The sequence below is a fragment of the Lissotriton helveticus genome, chromosome 3_1 (genome assembly GCF_964261635.1).
Source record: "Lissotriton helveticus chromosome 3_1, aLisHel1.1, whole genome shotgun sequence".
Lineage (NCBI taxonomy): Eukaryota > Metazoa > Chordata > Amphibia > Caudata > Salamandridae > Lissotriton > Lissotriton helveticus.
In genome coordinates this window covers 1,035,623,864-1,035,651,054 of record NC_136061.1, presented here as the reverse complement: position 1 = coordinate 1,035,651,054, position 27,191 = coordinate 1,035,623,864, and the positions used below count along the sequence as shown (strand labels likewise).

Below are 27,191 nucleotides of genomic sequence, written 5' to 3'. Positions count from 1 at the left end.
ACAGTTCCACACTCCGGCCCAAAATCCAGCCAAACCATCACAGTTCCACACCGTATGCAGGAAGGTGCCCATCTCATGACCACATCGCAGACATGTAGGGGAAGCAATCAGACCAGCTCGCCACAATCTCTCCCTGGCATAGTACACCCTATGTAAGTATTTAAACTGGACAAAACGCAGGCGCATGGCTATAGCTGCTCCCCTGGGGGCTTCGAGGGCCTCCCGCCAATCTTCCTCCTCTAGGTCCCCCACATCTCTCACCCAAGAGTCCCGCAGCGATTGTAGAGTGGAGGAGCAATGTGTGACCAGCGTTTGGTATATGCGGGAAATCTTTTTCTCTGCCAGATTTCCCATGAACACCTTTGCCTCTATCGGGCTGAACTCGGGCAAGGAGCCCAGTCCCTCTAGCGTAGGTGCCAGGGCATGGCGGAACTGTAAGTATTTAAAGAACTGCGTTCGGGGCATACAGTATTCTTCGCTGAGCTCCTGAAAGGATTTAAGGGTCGTGCCCTTCAAAATATGTCCGAGTGTGGAGATTCCTATAGAATCCCAGCCTCGGAATCCCGGCAATGACGCCAACGCCGGCAGCTGCCCGTTGTGCCAGAGCGGGGTCTCCTCCGTAAGTTTACCCCACCAGCCCATGCGACGCAACGCTTGTCTCCACACCTGAAAAACCACCTGGGTAGCCCTCGGCAGCCCCTTCCTCAACCGCGCGGAGTATAAAATCGTATGCAGCGTATCCGGGTCCATCAAGTATCTCTCGAGTGCATATGCTGGGTCCCCCCTGTCTCCATACCACCATTCATTCAAAACAAGGAGGTGGGTAGCTTGATAGTAGGACAAAATATCCGACGACGCCAGCCCCCCACAGTACGTAGACAGAAAGCAGGTGCGCAAGGCAACTCGCACCCCCCCCCCCCCCCCCCCCCACAGGAACCGACCCAACGCCGAATTGATTTGCCGAAACCAGGATGGCACGATCGAATAGGGATGATTCTGCAACTGATACAGAAGGCGCGGAAGGGCAACCATCTTGAAGATAGCCGACCTACCGTATAGGTTGAGGGGCATGCGAGACCAGGATTTCATTTCGGTCTGAACCCGGTCCCAGACCGGCACTATGTTGCGTTCCCAAGCAATAGCGGGCGTGGTTGTCAGGAACACCCCAAAGTACTAAAGCCCCCCGATGCTATCTGCAGGGGTGAGGCCCAAGGTCCTACCTCGCAACGGTTGCCCAGCACCCAGAGGGTAGACTTGCGCGGATTGAGATACAATCCTGACACTTCTCCAAAAATTCGCATGATTTCCAAAACTCTTGGTCCCGTTTTATTCACCTCCGTAAGGAAGAACAGGACATCATCTGCATACAATGCAATCCTGTCCGATGGGCCTGCCTCCCACTCGAAACTCCGCAGTTGTGCGTCAATCCGGACCCACGCCGCCAGCGGCTCCATAGCCAGAGCGAACAGGTACGGCGAGAGGGGGCAACCCTGCCGTGTGCCACGCCCAATGGGAAAGGCCGCTGACGTGGCCCCTGCCACTCTCACCGAGGCCGTCAATCCCGTATACAGCAACTTCAGATATGACATTAATTGCGGCCCAAGATTAAGGCGCGGGAGAAGTGAAAAGAGGTAGACCCAACTCAGGGAAACGAAGGCCCTGTCGATGTCTGCTAGTAGCAGCGCCGCCTGGGCCCCAGTTTTCTCAATCGCCTCAACTGCTACATGCGCGCGCCTGATGTTATGTCTCGTCGCTCTACCAGGCATAAACCCGGCCTGATCCGGGTGGATCAGCTCCGTAATATAGGGAAGAAGCCGGTTCGCAAGCACCTTGGCCAGTATCTTGGCCTCGACGTTAAGAAGAGAGATTGGCCGGTAAGACTCGTGCTTATCTGGCGGCCGTCCAGGCTTACAGAACACAACGATTTCGGCGTGTCGCCAGTCCGCCGGCAGGCGTCCATTTTCTCTCGCCACCTCCAGGGCTTCCTTATAGTGTGACCCTAGTTGAAGATTATATTTCTTAAAAAACTCGTTTGGAAACCCATTGGGCCCAGGGGCCTTACCAGTGTTAAGCTCCCACAGGGCCGTGCTCAGTTCCTCAGCCGACAACGGGGCCACTAGGCGTTCTCGCACGTCCTCCGGAAGTGCACGTGGCGGGAGGTCTGCAATAAATTTGTCAATATCCAGCGCTGAGAGATGCTCCTGCGGAGCATATTGGGCCGCGTAATACTTGGCGAAGCTGTCCGCTAGCGCCTTTGGGGCCGAGATTGAGGCCCCAGTGTCGTCTCTGAGGCCCGGTAGTGCCTGCGCCCGAAGATTATGTTGGCAGAGTCTATGGAGCATGGTACTGGACTTGTCCCGCCATTCATAAATCCTGCTTCGGGTCGCCAGCCATATCTGTCGAGCTTCGTCTAGCAGCAGGGACGCATAGGACTGCTGCGCCAGGAGCAACTGTCCCACTTCCCTGCCATCCTGAGCTATACCGCACTGAGTCTCAAGCAATTCCACCGCCGCTGCAGCCTTCACCAATTCCTCTTTACGTTTCCGACGAACCGCCGCGCACCAGGCAATATCCACCCCCGAAGCGTGGGCTTTAGGGCTTCCCAGAGCGTTCCTACATTAGTCACTGTGCCTATGTTATCTGTCCAATAGTGGGCTATGGCCTCCCCCATGTGATGTTGATATGCTTCCTGCTGCAGATTCCATACTGAGAGGCGTCACCGAAACGGCTGCCTCCCCCTATCTAAGGTGACATCCACCGTAATCGGAGAGTGATCGGACAGCCCCCGCGGTAAGATAGACGCCGCTTCTACCCTCCCAATAGTGGCATGAGGGACAAAAATGTAATCGAGCCTAGAAAAGGACTTATGGACTGCTGAAACGTATGTGTACTCCCGGCCATGGGCATGGAGATAGCACCACGTGTCCACCCATCCCATTCCCTGCACCATGCGTCCCAATTTGGTGGGAGTGTCTGGAACTTGTCCATCTCCCGGTCTACAGCGGTCCAGCCGGTTCTGCATAACATCATTCCAATCACCCCCTATCACAGCCATATCCTCAGGGATCTCCGCCCACACCGTATACAACTTCTCAATCAAAGACCACTGCAGCGGGGGCGGGGCATACACACTCCCAATTATTAGCGCCTCCGAACCAATCATACCTTTTATAAACACATATCGGCCCTGTGGATCAATCCAATGTTGCGAGTGGACGTAGGACAGTCTGCGGTGGACCAGAATTGCCACTCCTCGCGACCCCCTTACAAACCCAGCATGATAGAACTGGTCATATCCGTATCTCTGCAGGCTAAGTGTTTTATTACCCGACAAATGCGTCTCTTGTAGCAAAAGAATGTCGGCGCGCTCCCGTTTCCCCAGCCTCAGGACCGCCCCCGCTTTATTTTATCAAGCATCCCCCGCACATTCCAGCTCAACACTCGCATAGAGGCCCTAGGCATCCCCAGACCAAAAGTTTCAACCGCCATCCAGTCGCAAGCACATCACAGGGTACAGCGACGGGCAAGGTAGGCATTTACACACCAAGAATAACAAGCGAAGCGACATTGTGCAGTGCAATCCACCCCCCCCCTCCCACACCCTCCTTCTCACCCCCAACCCCCAACCCCCCCTCCCTTTCCATCCCAACGCACTCTCAACTACCCAACTTCCCCCCTCCCCATACCTCAAAAACACTGAAGTACCTGTCGCGGAACAGGATATCGCCAACCCCCTACGGGAGGCTGGAGACCATCTATTCCAATGGATCCCCATGAACTACCCACTTAACCCCCTTTGACCCCCCTAAGAATGAACGCCTCTAAACTCGGGGATGGCGTCTGCCTTTAGATTTCCCTCCCCCCCACCCTCACCCACATCCCATATCTGCTAAGCAATTGTCAAGCACACGTCTCTAGCAGTGATTCCTAGGGCATCCACCAGTCCCCGCCGGAGGATCCATGGCTGCTCGAACCTCTCACGCAGACCTGTGTTACAATTCCGCAGTCCGTGTCCTCCAAGCCCTCATGGATCTGGCTTCTGGTTGTCGGAGGTAGCAGTCCCTTCAGTTTCGGCCTCTTTGGAGGGAGAGCGTCGCTTAGGTCGGGTTCTCCAGTTGCTCCTACTGCGCGAGCGTCTCGGGGTCCGCGGTTGCGCTGCGGCCGAGGATGAATCAGAGTCTCGAGCCGGCGGCGTGTGCACCCTAATGCGAACAGTCTCATCAGTCCAGGCGAATACATCTTCCGGAGTATTGAAGAACTGTGTGCGGGACTGGAACATCACCCGCAGGCGGGTAGGGTATAACAAAGTATATGGGATCTTGAGGTCTCTCAGGCGCGCCTTAGCCGCTGTAAATGATTGCCGTTGTTGCTGCACCAGCTTGGTATAGTCCGGGAAAATCAGAATCCTCTGATTATCGTACATGAGGGGCTCCTTCACTCGTGCTTGTCGCAGGATAGTGTCTCTGTCGTGATAGTTGAGTAGCCTGGCTATCACCGGCCGGGGGCGAGCGCCAACGGGCGGCTTCTTGGTAAGCGCCCTATGTGCCCGCTCAATTATGAAGCAGCGCGAGAGGGACTCCGGCGGGAGCCACCCCTCCAGCCACTGGGTCAGGAAGGCCTCCATATTTCCTTTTTCACAGTCCTCCGGAAAGCCAACGAACCGTAGGTTGTTGCGTCGAGCTCACCCCTCCGCATCTTCTACCCGGAGCGCCAGGCCCCTCTGTAGGCCTTCCATGTTGGCCACCTTTTTCTTCAGGGTCGCCACATCGTCTTCCACCCCCGTGAGTCTGGTCTCAGCTTCAGCGATGCGGGCAACGGCATTCCGTAGGTCTTGGCGTAGTAGAGTAACATCCGCCCCCACCGCCCCAATCTTTGCATCCAACATGTCCCTGGATTGCGTAATGGCCACCATGAGAGCTGCGTTGTCCGGCCCCGGCGCCTGCTGGCCTCCCGAGGCCCGGCACCTCCACTCGGCCCCGTGAATTTGTCGATGGGCCCTTGCTTCGAGGTTCCGCCGCCATCCCACCTCTGGTCATGGTCAAAGGCCGCGTGTCTCCGAGTTCTCGGTAGCGTGCCTCCGGAGGAAGACCACTCGCCCACACTCCAGGCCCAAGTGGCCCCGTCAGTTGCCCCTCCCGCACCCCACACTACGTTACTCTGCCACCATGCACCACGTCGATCTTCCTCACTCAGTGTCCCATGTGGGCTGTACCACAAGTTAGAGTCTGCACCAGGGGTCAAACAATGATATGTGTGGCCACAGCCGCCTACCGTCCGGGCTTGGTGCAGTGCCGCCGCCGGCACCTCCTCCGTCTCCCTCGAATGTGTGGTGCCAACGCCTTGTGCCCAGGGTGGCTGGTCAGGGCCCACGGGCCTCACCTCCACTCAACCCCGTTTTGCCCTTCAAATACTGGAAATAGGCCGTGTTTTCTGTGGGCAGGGCGCCCTCCCAGGCCCGCGCCGAAGTCCGGCGTGACCGCCGAATGAGAGGCGCCCCTAGCCCAATGCGGAAATCCCCGTGGTCCAAAGTGGGGTCCCCAGCTCCGACCCCCAGTCCGTCTTGGATGGCCCCACACGCCCCCACAGAGTCAGGGGGGGTGGGGGGGGAGAAGGATGGCCGCACCAACCGCTTGCAGGGCCAAACTGCCGCTGCCTCTTGCTTCTGCCGCGGTCCCGCTGGCCGCCCTGCCACTCCCCCCGCTCCACTGGGCCTCCACTCACTGTCTCTGGGGCTGCTCACCTTCTGCCAGGCTCCCGCACGCCACCAGCCGCGCCGCGGAAGGACCGCCTCGGGGGATCGCCGAAATCCAGGCCCCGGCTGTCCCTCGTTGTCCAGGCCGCCACTCCGTCGCGTCTTGGGGCGGATCTCCCGATCACAGCAGCTGGGCGCACTCCGGCGTCTCACGCTGACGATGCGGAGACAGCTTCATCCGCGCAGCGGCCTCCGGCACCAATTCTTCCCAGCGCCTCTCGCTCGCCACCGCTCACCGTTGGTTGGCCGTTACCGCTGGGGACCGCGAGATGCGAGGTCCCCGGTGCCGTTTCTCTGCCCAGGCCGCTCCGTCGCAATTGCCAGTTCCCGGCCTTCCGGATCTCCGACGGAGCCCAAAATTCAGTCGGGGCCCGCCTGTCACCTTCAACAGCAGGACGCTTCGTCGGGACCCGGGCAGGTGAGGGAGAAGCAGGATAATTATTCGGAACGGCGGGACGGAGCTCCACTAAGCTGCGTCCGCCATATTGGCTACCTTGGCCACGCCCCCCCTTAGCTGAGTTTTCAGCGCCTTTAATTTTCTCTACGAAGAAGTTCCTCATAGTGGTCCGTTTTAATTTGTGAAAACTCTTTAATGCAGCTTTGTAAATAGTTCTTGCATCCAAGTTATACGTCAATCGCCATTTGCGTTCTAATTTTTTGCATCTACTCCTTTCCTCACGTAGAGTGGAGGAGAACCAGGGCGCAGACGGTCTTGACCTGGAGGAGACAAGTGGTCGCAATGGGGCAATGTAATCAATAGAGGAAGAGAGGGAGATATTAAATTTGGCTACATCTGCATTTAGATCATTAGAGGGTTTGTCCTATCCGTTTGGAAAAGATAGGCTCCAAGGCGGCAGAGGTGACCTTGTGCCAATTTCTCCCTAGATCCCTGCCTAATGTTGAGGGGCCAGATGGTTGAGGTAAAGTTAACTCAAGTGGAATTAGGTAATGATCCAGCCAGGTAAGAGGAAGTGGGGGGTAGGTAAGAAGCCCAGGGTGATTAGAGAAAATTAGGTCAAGGGTGTGGCCAGCTGAGTGTGTGGGACCCTGGACCAGCTGAGTCAGATTTAGCCCACACATAGTATCTAACAGATTAATGGCCCGTGTGCATGAGATATCATCGATGTGGAGATTGAAATCTCCCAACACCATGAAATGCGAGTGTTTAAGTGACAGATCTGCAATCACTGTTACCAGTGTGGAGAGTGAAGCGGGAAGAGCGCAGGTGGGGTTATACATCAGAACGCCTGCTAGGATAACTGTAGAAGTATCCGAGATGGTAAAATACATGGCTTCAATAAGCCCTAACTTAGGAATTTTCCTGGTAGTCATATTTAAATGAGATCGCAGGATAGCGGCGATACCCCCATGCATCTTAGAGCCCTCCCGATTGATTCCCACAAAACGATAGCCAGGCGGAGTAGCTAAATAAATATCAGGGTTGGAGGAGTCTTTTATCCAAGTCTCTGTTAGAAACAGGATGTCCCAGGCGTAGGTAGAGAATGATAGCCAGATCTCACTGGCATGTCGAGGAAGGGAGCGACAATTAATCAATCCAGCCTTAAAAGTTGCAAGGCATTTAGCCGGTCTGGAGTTTGTTGTTAGCAATTTGGTCAATTTGGTGGAGGGTTCTAGTACATAGGAGCAGTATGAGCAGCTAACTGACTTATTATCCAGCATAGAAGGACAACACCGTAGTGTCGAAATGCAAGCCCCGTGTCTCAGTTTTAAAAGCTGAGATCTGGTGCTGGCGCTGGCTCGGTGGGCCAGGCGCGGACGGGCGTAGACGGGCTTGCCTTAGGCGCGCCCGCTGCGCGCGTCCGCTGCGCGTTGCGAACTGCATGGGATTAAGTAGGTTTGCCCGCTAACCCCTGACTCCACCCTCGCGACCGGAAGTGTAGCGCGGTCGCCCTCCCTACCCTCCACAACAATCGGGCGGAGCCCGTGGTGGACCGGGGTAGGAGGGAAAGAAGAGAGCGCTCAGGTTCGGGTAAGTGCAAATAGGCAACAGTGCAATGATGCAGTTTTAAAAGCAGTTTTAAAAGTTTTTAAAAAAAGAAATAGAGCAGTAGCAGCTAGCGCAACCAACCAACAGAGTAGCGCGCGACCCTTGTGTCAACATTTCCCCATCTCTATATAATAGTAGCAGGTGCCAGTGGTCGTAAAAACATCCGTGTGATAATCCGGAAGCATACCAACTAATTCTGGTACCTACCAATTTTGTTAAAGTACTTTCTGCACATATCTAAAGTGTCTTGTATATTGTGAAGAGTATAGCAGAGCATGTTAATCCCCGTTTTATTGATTATACAAGAGTTTATGAATCGGGGGACAATATGTGCCCATCATCTAAATTAGAGAATTAGATGTGATATCGACTGACTAAAGGTTACTCTCTGTGTTTCTGCCTCGTGATCAAAAACATGAACGTAGTTAACTAATAAAGAGGATGGGTCATTGATAGTAATGAAACTGTCTGCAGTGACTGAAAACAAGTATGTTTGTTTCAATATTGTAACATATCTTTAGCTGATATGCAGTTAGTACTGATGGGCCTTTGTGCAATTCCTTTGAGGTCCAAAGGGTGTCCATATCATACACAAGTGATGTTGCGTTAATGTATGAAAAATTAGGGTACCGCAGGCCAGAATTACTATCAGGAATAATGGTTCTTGACAGGGCTTTAAGTGGGCCGGTTCTGTAAGGGTCTGAGCACCTGCAGTTATTTTCAGGGGGCCTCAAAACATGTCTCTATCGGGGTCTATTATCGAGCCTCGCAGAGGTAGTCCGTTTCCTTTTTTTTTTTCTTGGACTGCAGTGAGAGCATGCACACGTGTGCATGCTCATTTTGCACACTACTGAGTAGTGGATGTCAAGGCATGACGTCATGCCAGGTGAGCCGCGTTGCTGTAGGAGGACTCTGTGGCATGTTTTGACGGGGTGCTGGCTTTGTTAAAACTCACCCCTGTGAAGCCGCGTTGCCTTCTGGGAGCAGTGCTTCTAGTACACTCAGCCTCACGTGAAGCCACCCGATACAGGAGGTGTCTGCCTGGGCATTTCCCGGGATGATGAAACCGGTCTTGGGGTACTGGAGAGGGTGTATGGTGTTATCCGTACATAGCCGTGCTGTAATAAGGAGGGGAGAGAGCGAGCCTGAGCGGGGAATTCCAAATCTGATGACACTCTGAGGAGTCCTAGAGCTGACGGCTTGTCAGAGCATGGGGTACTGCTACACTAGTTATCTTTATTTAGACCCCGCCCCTACTTGGATGGGCCATTCCCCTTTAAGAGGTTTGCCCCGCCCCTTTTAGAGCACCTCCAGTTTTTTTCCTACTTAAAGTCCTAGTTCTAGATTAAGAGAGTTTTATAAGGGTAAGTGCTGCCTTATACATTATTTTTGAACAAGTATCCAAATATACAGGCCTGCAGTTTGGTGCTCCTGGAATGCATACTTGAAGTAACAGTACTTCATCATCATAATCATTTATAAAATGCTCTACCATCTGAAGTCATCCAAGTGCCAAGTTATTGCAGTCGTTAAATTAAGGTGCAATTATTCAGAAAGCTTTCTCTTGGGATTCTTGTAGATTCCAGTAGAAGTATGAAACATTTCCTAGCTATCGTAACCGAAAGTTTCAATTCTATTGAGGACTCGGAAGCGAGGATTATGCTATTCTTACTTCACTTAATTGAATAGCTGCCATTGTGAAGTCAAGTAAACAAACTACTATTCCCATGAACCATAGGGAATAAACAGACAAAAACAATAGAGAGAGTCCATAGCTAGAGTGTCTTCTCTTTTGCACCAATTACAGGTCACCAAGGTGATGATAGTCCTCTGTCCCTGTCAACTCCTCTGCTTTCGTCGCTCGGTCAGCCATCCAGGACGCTTCAAGAATCTTGTTTGTTGGAATCGCCTGCAAGTAGCAAAGTCATAGCGTAAGTGACAGAAATGGTTAAGGAACAACCCTGCAGGAAAAACATCACTGGTACAGTCACAAGAACATGTTAACAGACCAAAGTAGGTGAAAGCAAAAAACCTTACTTACTCCAGTACGAGGGAGGGAAACTGCAAGGAACTTGTACCCTGGGTGGGATAATCTTCGCCTCCGAGTCCTTATTAGAATTGAAACTTTCTGTTACGATAGCTAGGAAATGTTATATTCTATGTCAGGACCGGAGGCGAGGATTATGCTCATTTAAAGCTTGCTCACCACCAACTGAGCCTTATCAATAACCGGTTTAAAGTAAAACCATTTAAAGGTAAAGTCTGAAGACCAATCTGCTGCATTCAGAATGTCTTTGGAGGCCATCGCCCCTCTAGTAGAATGAGCTCCAAACACACGGAGATCTATCCCAGCCTCCTGTATCACCCACCTGACCCAACAGGAAATCGTGGGGCGGGACACAGCCTTGTGAGGCCTTCTTAGTGCAATGAGAAGCTGACGCACCCCAGGAGGTCGAAATTCTTCAGACATCTCCTCATATGCCTTGAGGGAAAGCAGGATAAGAGATAGATGTCGTCCCACACTTGGTGCGTCTGCGGATTGTAAAGGTAACTCCTGTAGGTGAGAATATCCTCCCCAACACATCCAGGGCTCTGACATCCGAAACTCGTCTGCAAGAGACCAAACAAAGGAGCATGGCCAACTTCGCAGAAAGTTTCTTCCTAGACAGGAATCTCTTTGGCTGCCAGGACCGTAATATGTTCAAAACACGATTGACATCCCATAACTGAGAATAGCGCGGTTCAGGAGGCAAAGAAATGCGAATACCGCGAAGGAGACGACAAACCAAAGGGTGTTCCCCAACGGGAGAGCCGTCCACCATGGTGTGGCCGGCTGAGATGGCGGAGCGGAAGGTATTAACAATTCTGTAAGCCAAGCCTTCTTCCGCCTGGGCCGCTAAAAAATTCAGAATGGAAGTCACATCTGCTGCCACGGAATCGACACGCCGTCGCAGACACCAATGACACCATCTTCTCCAGGAGGAACGATATCGCTTAACAGTGCTGTAAGCCCAGGCCTTGTACAGCCGCTCCCGAAAGGCCTGGGACCGCCCATCGCCCCCTGTATGGCCATGTCATCAGGGCTAGTGATCCCTGTTCGATCAACGGGTGAGGAACTCCGTCGGGACTGAGAAGCAGCATTGGAAAGCGGGGAGAGGGATTGGAAAATCCCAAGAAAGTTCCAGAAGAACTGGGCACCAAACTGGTGACCTCCATATCGGCGAAATGAGCACCCCATCCACTCTCTGCCGCCTCACCTGAGCCGAGACTCGGGTAATCATGGCAAACGGAGGAAAGGCAAAACCCGCTTCCTCCTGCCAGTTCTGCAGAAACGCATCCGTTTTCTTCGCTAGGGGATCTAGTTTCCAACTGAAGAACCGGGGAAGCTGGTGATCCAGGTGGGACGCGAAGAGGTCGACTGAGAAGGGGCCCCAGAAGCTCTGGAGATCTGCAAACACCCCTGGAGGAAGTTTCCAAAGACTCACGTCGTGGAAGTGGCGGGACTGGAAGTCTCAACAAAAACAAACTTCCCTTTTCTTATTTAATTTAAATGGAAAACATTTCCAATGTCTACAAACCCGAACACCAGGTTGAATCTAGTCAGGCTTTTCACAATATTCGACTAGAAAGTCGGCATGTAACTCCGTTCTAATTACTTTTTTCTTTAAATTCCATAGATCCTTCCATTGCTCTTCATTACTGTCTGTCATTGTAATTGTATTTATAGTTTTCACTGAGCCATTTATAATTTTATTAAAATGATCTTCTGAAAATCCGAAGATCTTAAATGTATCCATAATGAATTAGGATAATTCCAACAGTCAATTCACTCTTATGGTGGGATGGAGAAAAACTCCCCAGTTTACAAGCTGTACTTAGGTAATACTAAAAATATGGGAGTTACCCTGCTTTTCGAAAAGGGATGGGTATAGGTATCAACACAAACAAACTTCCCTTTTCTTATTTAATTTAAATGGAAAGAATTTCCAATGTCTACAAACCCAAACACTTTTGCAGTCCGGGCTAGATACACGTACAGACGTTTTTGTTAGGTCTAATCTAGTCAGATTACCAAATTTACATTACAATTTGCATACAGTGCCCCATGACTTAAAACACAACAAATTCTAAGGAATGTTATCTCAACCTATTTTATTTGTCAGCAAATACTTATATATAAAAAAATTTATATCACAAAATTTGTTTGAGGGGATTACACTAATTACGATAAAAAGCCATTTGCCTTGCGGCATATCTAAAATGACCAAAGAAGCAAAATAGGAATACTCAACAATACAAAATCGCCTTACACAAGATGTATTTATCTTGAAGGTATTATGATTCAGAGTTCTATTGTTGTATTATGAACAGTGTAGATAAATCGTCTGATTTAGGCATAACTAGTAATGAATGAACTATCACAAGAGGATCCAGCAGTATATAATGCCATCCAACATAATACTGCCACTAAAAGGATCCGAGGCAATAATAATACTTACCACACATCAGTAATAATAAAAATCTTTTCAGAATTGAACCATACTTTCAAACTTAATCTTCGAAAGGTTTTTAATTGAATAGCTGAAGCCAATTGATAAAGGCCCATATCAGTAATGATTCAGGTATGTGATGGTACTCAGTAACTATTGTACTGATTATCCATTTTTTATAGAAAATAAATATAGTGTAAAAAGCTGACCCAAGTTTGGCCGAGGGGTTTATCTACAGCTTACCAAATATAATGATTAGAGATGTAATATGAATAATGCCTCACAGACGAGATTTATGTACTTGTACAGAAATGGTTTGGACTAACAACAAGATCGGGAAAATAAAGCTGCACTGGCTATATGAAAGATCTACAGTGGGATTGCATTATATGTTTTTTGATTAGCAAAGGGCTATTTTCCATAGACTATTATAACAGCGATGATATAAGCAATGGGGAAATTATGCATAAATTTACCCAAAAATATATCTTATGGTTTAACAAAACAAAGGAATGTGAATAGAGGTTGGATTCCAACATGATGTTTGTATTCCATTTAGTTCCAATTTGTATATAAATCTCTTGAATATTTTGTCCTGGAGAAGGTGATGATCCGTTGTGAACACCGAAACGCCGCGTCAACAGTCTTTTTTTTAAATTGATTACTATGTATAACGTGTATTTTAAATAAAATTGATGACTAATTATTTGTAATAGATTGTATTAACCATTTTTGTGATATAAAAATTGTTTTGATATAAGAATTTGCTGACAAATAAAATAGGTTGAGATAACATTCCTTAGAATTTGTTGTGTTTTAAATCATGGGGCACTGTATGTAAATTGTAATGTAAATTTGGTAAATTGACTAGGTTAGACCTAACAAAAAACTTCTGTACGTGTATCTAGCCCGGGCTGCAAAAGTGTTTGGGTTTGTAGACATTGGAAATTGTATCCATTTAAATTAAATAAGAAAAGAGAAGTTTGTTTTTGTTGATACCTATACCCATCCCTTTTCGAAAAGAAGGGTACCTCCCATGTTTTAGGTATTACCTAGGGACTGGAAGTCTGCCACCTGGTTGTCCTGACCGGGGAGATACTCCACTGACACGGAGATCTGACGGTCCAGGCAATACTGCCATAGGTTTGCCGCAAGGTCCGAGAGGGCCTTCGAGCGCGTGCCCCCAAGATGATTTACATATATCGGACCGCCGAGATATTGTCCTTCTTGAGGAGGACACAGGACCTGATCAAATTTTTGTTCCAGCACCGGATCACAAACGAGCCCGCTTAAAGCTTCAGACAGTAGATGTGCAACTGTTGCTCTCGCGGAGACCACACACCTCCTGTGGTAAAGTCGCCACACCTTGCGTCGGACTCGATAATTATATCTGACACGGAACCAAAAATGGCTCGTCCATTCCAGGCTTCCATGTTGGAGAGCCTCTACTGGAGTTTCTCCCTGGCGTCCGCTGAAAGATTCACTTTGTGAGAATAAGAGAGGCCCTTGCGTAGGTGCATAGTCTAGAGGCGCTAAAGGGCTCTGTTATGGAGCGGACCCAGGAATATAGCCTGTATTGAAGCCGAAAGAAGGGCCACTATGCGAGCAATTTGTCTGAGCGAGATCTGATGCTGGGCGAAAGCCCTCCGAATCTCGTGACGGATTTTCATCATCGTGTGAGAGAGAAGGCTGAGGGTGGACTCTACAGAGTCGATGGAAAACCAGAGAAAAACCACTGTCTGAGAGGGAAGCAGAGTGGACTTGACCTCGTTGATCAGAAAGCTGAGGCTCTGGAGAAGATTGTTGGATGTCTGAAGGTGGCGAGAGAGGGTATTGGGATCTTGCGCCATCAGAATGATATTGTCGAGGTAGACAATGAGTCTCATACCCGAGGCCCGTAGATGCTTAATGACCGGACGGAGAACCTTGGTGGAACACCAAGGGGCGCAGGACAGGCCGAACGGAAGAGTGGAGAACTCTTATATCCTGTCCCTTCAGCAAAATTGTAGAAACCGCCGGTGGGGCTGGAAGATTGGTATCGCGAGGTAGGCGTCCTTGAGATTGAGGCGCGCCATCCAGTCGTTGGTACGAAGAATATCACGAAGCAGATGGATACCCTCCATCTTGAAGTGGCGGTAAACCAGCCACTCGTTGAACTCGCGCAAGTTGATGACCGGTCACTGACCCCCATCTGGCTTGTCCACCAAGAAGAGGTTGCTGAGAAAGCCTCTGGGGTGCAGCCACGATTCCGTAATCGCCTTCTGGAACAGAAGGGACTGAATCTCGAGGTCGACTAAAGCGGAGTCTGCCGCTGAGAAGCAGAGCGGGCGTGGTGGCACTGGTTACGCAGGTTCCCAATGAAACTCTATATCAGTGTTTCCCAAACTGTAATCCGCGGACCCCCAGGGGTCTGTGGCACATTCCCAGGGGCTCCCCAGGCAGCAGTTTGAAAAGCACTGCAAAGTTCCTGGTAAAATTTGCAGTTTTCGAGCAACAATAAAAGTGTCATGAAAATGCCAGTGATTAATGTATCTGCTGGAGAGAGTTGAGAGTTTTGTTCAGTGGCAACTTTGACTTATCTAATGTAGCACAGAAGGTTAATATACCTACTGCAAAGAATGTGTACCATGCATTTAAAAACAACTAACTGTATTTTATGTGCATAGGTCAGTGGGTTACTGCTTTTGTCACAGATATTCTTTTGTTACTGTGCAATTCATAAGGGACTATTGTAATCTAGCACAGTGACCTATAAACTCTCATCAAAGAGCTACTTGCAAACTGCATTGTCCAAGTTAGTAACTTATGTTTTTCCCAGTCTATAATTATCCGGATGCTGCTAAAAAGGTTTATTTGGGTGGAAATACATTTTTATTGTTAAAGTCAATGCTAACCACTGTGTTATATTCTGAATCCTGAGTTTGTGCTTCACCAGACCAAGCACTCTTTAAAAATGCCAACCAGTATGAATGACATGTGAATAAAACACCTTGTAGTCCCCTTTGCCTTTTGTAACATTTTCTAAATGCTGATTTTCACGTATGATTCATTGTCTCTATGTGTGTGAAGTAAAGTGCTTTGACATCCTACAATGGCATGAGAGATGCTATAAAACAAAGTAAATGCATGTGACAGATGGGCTATGTTGGCCCTGTTGGAGGGTGATAATAAGGGAATCATAGAAGAACTCCAACAAAAATTGTTGTATCCTGGTGTATAGTTAGGTCTTCATTTACTATTTTTGAAAGCTAATACAATTTATTGTATAATGATAAATGTTTTGTAGACTGCAACATTGTTTCCTACATTTTGTTTGGGGGGTGAGCCTCCCAGAGCCCCCTTTGTAGTGGCGAGGCTCACTCACTGCACTTGGTGTGCACCATATAGGGACTGGTCTGAGAACATTTCCCAGGGCTGCTTTGGGTTTCCAGTCTGGCCCTGGCAGGAGCCTCGTACTGCAAAAAGAAAGCAACCATTCAAAAGTTAGTCTTGGAGATGCAGCACCACCCTTCCCATTAAAATGTTTTTTGCAATTTCTTTCAAAATAGAATATTAAGGGGATATTTACGCAGGGCTGCATCAAATTTACAAGAATATGGTGCAGCCCTGCGTTTCCCCCTGCACTGGCGCTACACTTAGCTACACTTAGCAGTGTTGTGCCAATGCAGGCACCCTTGCACCATAGAGTGTCTGCGTGCAGGGGAAGATTATTTATGTGCAGGAAGTTCCCACTTCCTGCACATGAACAATTTTGAAATGCTGTTTTGTCACTTCTATGTGTGCTGCCTAATGCAGCACACATGGAAGTTATCAATTTTTTTTTAAAGATTGTTTATGTGCCAAAAGGGTCACCTTCCTTCACATAAACAATCCAAGGCGTTTTGCTTTTTCCTTGGGGAAAAGCAAAATCGAGGAGAAATAACGTATTTCTCCTCGTTTTGCCAAGTTAAGACCTGGTTTTCCATGGTCTTAATCTTGGTGCTGCCTCCTATTTACTCTGCCCCTGTTAATAGAGGACAGCGCCAAAATCAATAGGTGTTGGGGTGGAAGACCCACTGCAACTCCCACTGCCCACCCCTTTCACGATAAGCATTGTGTGAAAGGGGGGCTTATTTACAAGGCAGCGCTAAGCCACGGGAACATCACAAAAACTGACATTCCCATGGTGATAGGGGCTTGTAAATATGCCCATAAAATCCTTAGTAATTTGAGTATTTTTTTTTAATTAGTTATAATGTTTGAAAATTAAATCCTACAAATTGCTTGGGGGTCCCTGGCGTCCAGTGGTGACTCAATGGGGGTCCTCCGCAGTCAAAAGTTTGGGAACCACTGCTCTATATGAAACCCTCACACAGTTTGCCAACTCAGGCGTCCCCTGTGACTGAAGTCCAACCTTGAAAAGATGCGCCAGACGGCCCCCCACTTTTAGAAGGGAAGAAGGGAGAACACTCACTGGAGGAACTGGAGGCTCCACCACCTCTACCGCCTCTGTTCTTGCCTGGTCGTCCACGCATGGGGTAAAAGTTGCCGAAGAGGGCCTGGTCTTGATATTGCCCAGAGGAGCCTTGACCTCTATGTTGGTTAGGGCAGCCGGACGAGCGGCCCCGTCCTCGTCCAGCTCCTCGGAAAACCTGAGGGCGAAACTCCTTCCTAATGGAGGATTTGGCCTTGTTCGCCGTGGCGGCCACTTTCCCATCCAGGGAAGGGCGGGGGCACTCCGCTCGAAGACAATTACGGGTAGAAGGCTCAAGGGGGCGACAGATCCGACTGGCCATGTATTGAGCAACCTTGTCGAAGGGGGCCCAGTCGGAGGACCTTGGGTGGAGAATGTCATCCGGATTTAAAATGTCCGCACAGAGGTTTCGCTCTTTGGTGGAAGAAGCATTCTGCCCATTAGAGGCAGGAGTGGGGCAAGACGGGCGACAAGGGCCTGAAGGCTCAGCATCACCTCCATCATCACCCTGGTCTCCATCACCAGTGGTGGCGACCGACACAGGAGGAGTAGTGCTGGCCTCGAAAGCCTTTTTAAGGCAGTCAAACGCACCGGAATCCACTCCAGCATCTTTAGAAAGTTTGGCTGGAGGAGGTTGGTGATCCACGTGCGAGCCACTAGTGGAAGGAACAGCTGGAAGGGCTTGAGCGGCCCTAGAGAGCCTGTCACAGGCCGGGTCAATTTTGCGGGACAACCTCTCCGGAAGGGGTGTCATAGCCTGCTCCACTGCCTTGTATATGGAGGCGTCCACGGCATCATAAAAATCCTCATCCCATTGGAGGGCAGAAAGCGGGTCCTCCTTCCACTGGTTGTCCTGATTGACGTCCTTTTGAAATTCCGCTCTACTGCAAGAGGTAGGTAGGTAAACAGGTAAGTAGCTAGTTCAACTAGTGTAATTGCAGGTAGGATAGAACCACGCAGGTAAATAAACAGAGGTGGAGTGCCTCAGTGAAATGGGGGGCTGGGTGTCAGCCGAAAATATGGGCGGGCAATGCTCGCAATAACTGTAGGGCTTGAAGGCCAGAACCCAACAGCTCAGGTGCCAAAGTGAATCTACAGGGCGGTCTGCTCAAAGGGTTCCAGCAGGCACTGTCTGCAGTACAGACTCAGGAATATTAGAGCCTCACAACCCTAAAGTAATACTGACCCCCCCAGGGGAGGGAAAACTGCCACACTCTGCCTAATGGCAGAAATACAGACCCACTAAAATGGGCGTTCAACAGGGGTGTAATGAACAAACACTGCCTAATGGCAAACAACACAGAGACAGACCCGGGTCAGGGGCGTAGGAGCAGACAAGACCAGGACAAACCCTGTGGCGATGCGGCTCGGGACTCTGCGGTGCACTGAATGCGCGGAGTCGGCACGCACGCCGCGGTTTGGGGCGTACTCCTGCGCCCTCTGGCGGTAAACGTGGGTTACCGCAGCCAGCACCACATACGCAGCCGCTAGGGAGCACTGTCGCTCCCATGGCTGGAAGCGGGTCGCCGAGTAGCGGTATACCTGCAAAGAAAACCTGTCATATGATATAAATGATTTGGATCAAGACTGGCAATTAAGACAGGCGTGTGACCACAAAGGCACAGTGGCGCGCGCCGCAGACACACGAGCCATGAGGTAAACGCCGCCGATCCAAACACGGGGAATATGAACACAAAACCCCCCACAGCGCAGTGCGCTACTTTCAACACCGTCGGAACCGCCATGAAACACACTAGGCCAGTAAGCAAACTACTAAGCCAGTAAACAAATAAGCAAGTAACAAGGTTATTAGGAGAACAAACAAATAGGACGTATCTTGGCTACAAGCAGTGAAGAAAGAGGATGAGTTGACAGGGACAGAGGACTATCAGCACCTTGGTGACCTGTCATTGGTGCAGAAGAGTGGACACTCTAGCTAAGGACTCGCTCTATTGTTTTTGTCTGTTTATTCCCTATGGTTCATGAGAATGGTAGTTTGTTTACTTGACTTCACAATGGCTGCTATTCAATAAAGTGAAAGAATAGCATAATCCACGCCTCCGGTCCTGACATAGAATTAATATCCTAGCAGGCCTCGAAAAATCTACTACTATGGCCAAGGAACTACTCACCAGTTCTGGGGAACAAAGAACAGGTGTTCTGTTCAGTCAGAGAGTGAAGGTGCAATAAATAACGATGGCTTCAAATCTTGTTTTTATCTCCTCACATTTGCTCTGTGTTTGAAAGACAGAGGTCAGAAGTCAGTTTACAATTACGTTTCCTTCTCTGACTGCAGAGTTCCAGGTTCTAGTACAGTGAACTGTCTGGCCTTCTGTACAAAGTTTTCCCAACACACATTTTAAATAGTTAATAAGTCAACTGTACAAACATTTCAAAATATATTTCAGTAGTTAGTAAAGCCAATTTTTGTGTTCTTCTGGGTGATGAAAAAATATTGTAATAGGATGAAAAACAAATCAGAACATTTGATGTGCAAATGATAAATATGTTTTCTGAAACCCATTTTTCACAGATGATTGTTTTTACACTAAATAGTTTCATTTGTAAATCTGTAAGATAGTGGGAAGGTTTTTAGCCATTTCTTAGAAAATTAACTGTCTGTAAATGAGAGTGTGCTACCACATCATGCTTTAATAATATCTGTATTAATAGTGAATATTTAAACATGAGCTGAGAAACACACCTGCTCCTGCTCTGATGGCAATGCTATTAGTAAACTGAGAGGCAAGTCAGGGATCATGTGTACCCTATATGTGGGCTAGATTCTTATTGCACATGGAGCAAACATTCACTCTGTTTAATCAAACAAAAGAGTTTTGTTTTGTGCAGCAGAAATGCTGAAATCACATATTTGATGGTGCATGCATTTGTGAGAATGAAGGAAAAGGCCACTCTGTAAAATAATATATTTGCCAATGATCAACCGGTTTGAGACCAGTTTACGGGTCAAGTACATTACAGTTAGGTCGAGTAGCTTATTCAAGTATGATTTTTCGAGGCCTGTCTGAGTGGAGCTAACATTTGAGGCTTCAAATGCACCAAGAAGTTGAATGGTCTGGGCATGTTATTACTGGAATGTCCTCCCTTACTGAGATAATTCGCAAAATGTATAGTTGCACAGGTGCAAGCTCATCTCAATCACCATATTGCTGTCCAGTCACAATTCAGACTTCCATACTGGGCATGTACTGCTCTGGCTTGCACGTTGGGCACAGACTGGTCAGCCTTGCATGTTGAACACAGTGAACTAATAAGAACTTATTTTTTATTTATAGTGGTGTACCTCCTTCCACTGGAAATCTCTACAGCTATCAATTCCATCAGCCATGCTGCTTCACTTAACCACCTCAAAGTGATGTATAAGGAAAACACAACAGAGTTTCACGCATTCCCTAGAAGAAGGAAACAAAAAGTAAAACCGCACAATATGTCCCCCTCTTCTTCAACCCCAGTCGCCATCTAAATGGCAACGAATAGCTGGATACTTTAAAATGGGCACAAAGTATCAAGTTACACTTGATCTTTTTATTAGGGATGTGCAAAAATATTCTGTGTAAATGTTGCAAATTAAATGAAATCTGCAGATATTGTTTTTAAATTGCAGCAGACAAAATCAAATTAAAGATGTTATGCTGGGAAAAAATCCCCACCAAAGTACAGCCTGTTGATCCACTTCCTTCTTCCAAGGCCATTCTTCATGTTCATATTTAAAGAGGTGTCTTTCATCATTGCTTTCTTTATTCTTCTAAAAAAAAAATAGGCGAAGAGCATATTGTCTAACGCTTTCTTTTTCTTTCAGCTCACTTGCACCACTTGGGAGCCTTGATCAACAGTCAGCTACATAAGTATTCACTCTTCCTCAAAGGTATGTGCTTGCAATTAAGTCACCTAACTGCAGTTTCTTGATCAAATCTTTTCCGAACTCTTGTTTGTGAACAACTTTTTTGTTACTTATAGTCTGCCCTAATCTTAACGAAAGTATTTGACACAATCATCCTCAACTTTTTTACATCCCTAATAAAAGCTCTTCCTTAGTGAACAACTGTATCAATCTATTCTGCCTCATCAGCAGCCTGGACATCATAGGTTGGTGATCCACTGCATGGTCTGAGTCAGCACAACCACATACACTAGCATATGTGGTATAAATCTTTCCCTTTGTAGAGTCAACTTAACATAGGCACTTCATCATGAACATTGATTCATTAAAATGCCTGGGGTAGTGGAAGTGACCTCACACCTCAATGACATCTCAGGAAGTAGCATAATATGTCCTTTGACCCTTAGTCCTATGAAATGATGCTTTAATCCTGATGACATTATAATAATTGATATCATTGAAACCTAGTGTATGCCTGTTGGACTTGGCCCTTTCTTCGGGGTCAACATGTCTCAGGCCTGCCATTGCAGCCTGTGTGTGCAGTTTTAAACCTCCATTTCAACCTTGCAAAGTAAGCCTTTTGCCAACCCTAAACCTTTATTTTAATACATATAAGCCAACCCTAGGGTAGTCTTTAAACAGCCCATACAACATGGTTCAGTGTATTTAAGAAGTTGGACAAGTACTTAAATTTGTTTTTCACTACTGCACAGCCTACCTCTCCCATAGGATAACATTGGGCTAACTTAATATATGTAATAAGTGATAACTTTCGATTGGGAGCAAGTAGGAATGTCGAGTTTGGTGTCTAAAGAATTGTGATTTAAAACTCTCTTTCATGGTAAAGTCAGATTTATAAGTCACAAATCAGAAAATGCCTTTTTTAGAAAGTTTGTCCAAAAAGTGCGCTGGTGCGCACCCATATGTCGCACTGCTACATAAGGAATGTATCCTCATCAACAACTTTTCTTTTCCTTTTTAAAACGTTATCCTTATTCTTCAAGGTAAACCAATCTGTAATGTTTGAAAAATTATTCCAAATTCATCCTTCATTACAACATCACAGAGAAAGCAGCGTGATTCTAGCATGAAACTTTTACATTTTCACATATCTCCTGCATGCCCTCCAGGCCTTCAACAACGACACATAGAAAAGAATCATAGAGGCAAGTCAGCTCACAAAATGTTTTATTTCATTTCACTCAATGCATTTCAGGCCACATGGGCCCTTCGTCAGGGTCACAGAGATGGATAATAAGAAACGTCTCCACCATTGTTCAAAACACACTCTGCTTTATAATGATATAAAAATCAGAATATGAATAAAAATAATGCTGCAAATATAAAAACAATCCCACCTATTTAACCTAATTGCTATCTGAACCCAAAAACTCCCAATACTAATCCAGTCCCTCCAATAATTTTACTTCTGTGCCAGCATGTGAACATTAAATGGTAATCCCACTAATACACTGCCCGTCCTCCCGTTCCCTCGAACTGCATGACTTCCCACTGTTACTGGTTAGAAAAAGTCTATAGCCGAGTAAACACTAAATAAAAAACCAAGATGATTAAATATAGCTGTAACTTACAACCCACATCACAAAGGACTTATCACCAATAATGTGGATGTATTCTTTAATTTTATTTTTCAAAAATATATATATTTTTTGTTTTTATATATAGCAGTTTTTTACACAGTTGGATCTATTTTATTTCCATGTGATTCAAACTTTATATGGCAGTATTTACAAGAAATTCATAAAAAACACATAATAGACACACAGTTTGCATTAGACAAAATGGACGATGGAGGCAATGCGGTAGATAAACACACTACGCGCGTTTCGGCTAGGTAGCCTTCATCAGGTGACCCGTCTATTGCACTATAATTTAAAAACATATAGGTGAAAGTCAAAAACGGAATATATATAGTGGGTTTCTGCGAACAACAGTGTAAGTGAAGACACAATAAATTTTGAAGATATAAAACTATAATCATAAAGTTTAAAAAAAACACATGATTATATATATATATACTGGACCTGTTGTACTGTATTTAACATTGCCACATATATAGTACATATACCTTTATCTAGTATGTACAAAGCATACGTTTACTCGATAGGAGCGAGAATATACTAACATTCTTAGCATGACTAAAATAGCTTCACTCCAGCCGTCTATGAGGAAATGCATCATATAATCATCTGTGCACATATCATCTCAGACATAGTGAATAGAATAAATGTAGCTAGTAAGCACAAATAATGCACATTATATTGTACATGAGGAAAAATGCATTGAAGGATTTTAGATGAATGGAAGCACATAGTTGCCACAATTGTCTATATAAGGAACGCAGCTATGGATCAGAATTAAGATCCACTACTAGTAGGTACTTACATATACAGCCCAGAAATGGGTGAAAGACTCACTCAATCGTTAACGCCTCATTTTCCTGTATAGCTATAGAGAAGGAAAAATGTAAAAGGGACGGGACATGGTGAGGGTATAAATGAAAAGAAGATGTCTGGGTGAACCATCGAAAATATCGTGACATTAGGAGTGACAAAGATGAGAACATATTCACGTGATATTGATCGTATTACAGTGAATACACAGTAGTGATTGCTATATGGATAATAGAGCGCACAAAGGTTCAAAAGAACATGAAGCACATAGATCAGAGGTGTAGTGGGAGGATAAGAGAGAAACATCATAATGATGGGTGACTTCCCAAGAGTGAAGAAAAAATCAAGAAAAAGTAGTGAACCATAGGGATAAGGTATATTATCTCCCATCGGTGTTGTTAATCACCATAATTGCGTCTAGCGATACTTACCATCCGTCGGTATCACAACGTATACATTAAATCAATTGATAATGTAAATGTAAATGTATGGGATTTGTAAAGCGCACTGCTGCCCGTAAGCGTCCTGGCGCTGAAGACCGCTGGGGAACCCGTCCTGGCTTTCCCTGTGAAATGGTCCCTTCTGGGTATCTCCAAGGTGAAACCAGGCATCCCTGGCGTCTGTGGGGGGCCGTTGTAGAGATGAGGCAAGCTTAATGCCCAGAGTTGCCGAGAGTGATCCCTGGTTAGAGTAGGAACCGAGGCGAGAATTATTGAGTCCGCTGACCCTGGTCCACGACCCTGCCGCGTCGGGAATTGAACCCTGGTCCCGGGCCGTTCTCTGCTTCCGGGTCTGCCGCCTCTAACCAGTGAGCCACACCACTCCTAAGCAGATGGGATAATGTTCCTAGTAAATGAGAAACGATGAGACCAGTTAAATGTATATATGTCAGGTAAATAAGTGTGAACTATACGGTGTATCATGTCCGCACATATAGTAGACAGCCATATACCTTAGATGCAGATTGATGATGAATAATATCCTTTCTGGTAAATCTAGTACTCCAAGGCAGGAGAGGCACAGCGTATTCAGAAAAAGAGCCTTAGATGAAGGCATACGATCTATAACAAGAACAGCACTACTGAAGATTTTACATTGTAATATAGCAGAGGGATTAGTAAAAGATAACAAAGGGCGATTTAGATACCTGAGTGACACAGGTTCGCGCCGACCGGCGGCCAAAGAATAATGTTGTAATGTAGCACGGATATCTGAAAGATCAACCAGGTTCTGTAAGATGAATCAAGTATCTGAAGTATCTACATATGTACTAGAGATAAAGTCTAAGAACAAAACCGGCCGTCTTAGAACGCATATGCATGTATTAGTTATAGACCCGCCGCTTATATATCAACATCTAAATGTGATATATATCAGGTGTATATTCACATAATTTATCCAGTCTGGACATGCAACCAGGGATCTACCGATTTTTCCTTCATTCTCATAAACTGATAGAATTGCTAGTGTGTGTAAAGCACAACGGCTTCATATTATCGATGTAATCTAATATAGATCAAAGCGTTCTGTGTTGCTCAATGGGCGTGCCTTAAAATGCCCATATGTGGACGATAAATAAAAGGGAATACGCAGAGGTTCACTGTGGTCAGATGGTGTACATTGCTATCTAATACTTTAACACATAAACAATTGAATTAGAGGGGGAAAAGAAAGAGGAAAGGGAGATCGGGCACGGTAAACTACTGATAGCTCACACTATAAAACGTAGCCCAAACCAAGGGAGGGACTACTAGCATGTATCTTACCATAGCGATAACGCAGTGATGGCGGGATATGGCCCTCGTGCTTTCGGACATTCAAAGGAAGCCAGCGTTTTGCGCCGGCCGAAGTCGACGCTTGCACATAAAAGGCCGCCATTTTTATAGTGATGGCCCTGTTAATTAACTCGAAACATAGATGACGGACTTCAGTGATGATACGGGAGAACGATAGAGACAGAGAGCAGACTATTTTTGACGGCAACGTCGATGGTTAGAGAGGTATTATCGTCCGAAATCGGTTTTCGCCCATAGTAGGGGCCGAAATATCCTAGGGTTTAATCCGAAAAAGTAAAATAAAGACAAATAGTGTGAATAATATAAAGAAAAAGAGAGGAAAAAACCAAAGTGCTTATAAAAAATAAAATTAAAATTAAAATTTGAAACAAGGAAGATAGAAGCAAATATATAGCTATATCGGAAAAGTTGAAGGTGGTAACGGAAATTAGACAGTAAGAAACAAACTGAATGTGCTTTCATCCAACATGATGGTTTTTACTCTGACAAGTAAGATGAATGGGCATTACCATAACCTGTCTATGTGTATATATAATACAATACATACAAGTTTAAATTTTTTGCGGTACCTAACACTGATTCATAGAAGAATGCTAGATGTATCCTACAACATTGTCACAACCGACCAGAGGTAAATAGAACAAGATAATCAAATAATAGCCTGATCCCAGGGTATCATTGAATTTAATCCTTTCGATACAGTGTCTAGTATGAAGATAAAGTATACCTCTCGCTTTTTTCTTATTTTGTCACAGCAGATCCCTGCTGTGGGTCTGATCTTTTCAAGTATATACCACCGTATGGCCTCAGGTGAATGACGGTGTTCAAGGAAGTGGCATACCATAGGAGCTGCTAGTTTCTGGGTACGAATCGCTGATCTATGCTCTGTAAGTCGGACATTCATAGACCTAGAGGTTTCTCCAATATATGCTTTCTGGCGCGGGCATAGTAGCAAATACACAATGTTTTTTGATTTGCAGTTAGTGATGCCCTGACTTTCCACCGTTACTCCATTTTGGCAAAAAGCTGTGGTTTCTATTGCTAAAGGGCATGATTTGCATGTTCCGCTTTTAAAGTTTCCATGAATTGGTAGCAGGTCAACAATACTTTGTTGTGACATTTGTTTTGCAGGGGGCATGCGTGATCTGACTATCAAGTCTGTAATGTTCTTATTCTTGCGGTAAGCGAACATGGGCTTTTGAATGGTTGCATTCTGTGGTTTGTTCGTGTTCAATATATGCCAGTTTGAGCATATTATTTGTCAGATTTGTTCATTGAGAACAGAGTGTCTTGTGACAAAGACCAAATTGGTATCTCTAGTGTTAGAAATGCCGGCCAAGAGGTGCTGGCGATCGTAGAATCGGGCACGTTTATACGCGTCACGTACAACGCGGTGAGGGTACCCTCGGTTCATGAATTTCTGTTTCATTTCACAAGCTCTTTGGTCATAATCGTCTAATTTAGTACAGTTGCGACGTAGTCGCAAAAATTGACCAAACGGAATCCCATTTTTCTGTTTCAAGGGATGAAAGCTTGTATGGTGAAGGATGGTGTTGGGAGCTGTTGGTTTAGTGTATAGGTCAACATAAAGTAGATCATTTCATGCTTAATCATAATGTCCAAAAATTCAATTTGGGCATTGCTGCTGTGAGAGGTGAACTGAAGGTTGTCATCACAGAGATTTAACCATTGGATGTATTCTGCCAGGGTATCTTCATTATTATCCCGGATGAAGATGATATCATCTATATATCGTGACCATTTGTGTATGGTCTCGAAAAAGGGGGCCTCTTCTCTGAATACAAATTGATGCTCAAAGTGTGCAACATAAATATTTGCTATTGTGGGTGCACAGGACGCGCCCATGCTTACACCTTTTGATTTTTTGTACAAAGTACCACGAAATTCAAAGATGTTCTCTTTGAGAATAATGTTTAAGCAGTCAATAATGAATTTAGGGTTGCAATCTACTTGATATGTCTCAATAAACCAAGCTACTGCTGCAAGGGCCCCTTCATATGGAATGTTAGAATACAAGCTTTCTACATCTAAGGTTACTAACCATTGTGTGTTATGGTTATACGGTGTTTCTTCCAATAGATTGATTACTTGGCATGTATCTTTTATATAGCCAGGTATATGTTCAATATAGGGACATAAGATGGCATCAAGGTACTTGGAGATTGGTTCAGTGACCGTGCCAATCGTGCTTACAATTGGCCTCAGAGGGGGATCCGAGGCGTTCTTATGGACTATAGGCGTTCCATATAGGCAAGCCAATTTAGGGTTCTCTACATTCAGATAGTCGTTTTTTTTTTACATATGATGTCATTGTTCAAGGCTTGCGTGGTAAGGCGAAGTATTTTGGATTTAATGC

The 27,191-nt window shown here is 46.3% G+C and overlaps 1 protein-coding gene across 1 annotated transcript in view; it reads left to right on the top strand.

Moving 5' to 3' along the window:
* Positions 1-27,191, top strand: part of METAP1D (methionyl aminopeptidase type 1D, mitochondrial) — a 953,302-nt gene that overhangs the window by 177,868 nt on the left and 748,243 nt on the right. Inside the window, exon 2 of the mRNA XM_078681565.1 lies at positions 20,524-20,589. Coding sequence (XP_078537691.1) covers positions 20,524-20,589 — 66 coding nt within the window. The remainder of the gene's footprint in view (positions 1-20,523; positions 20,590-27,191) is intronic.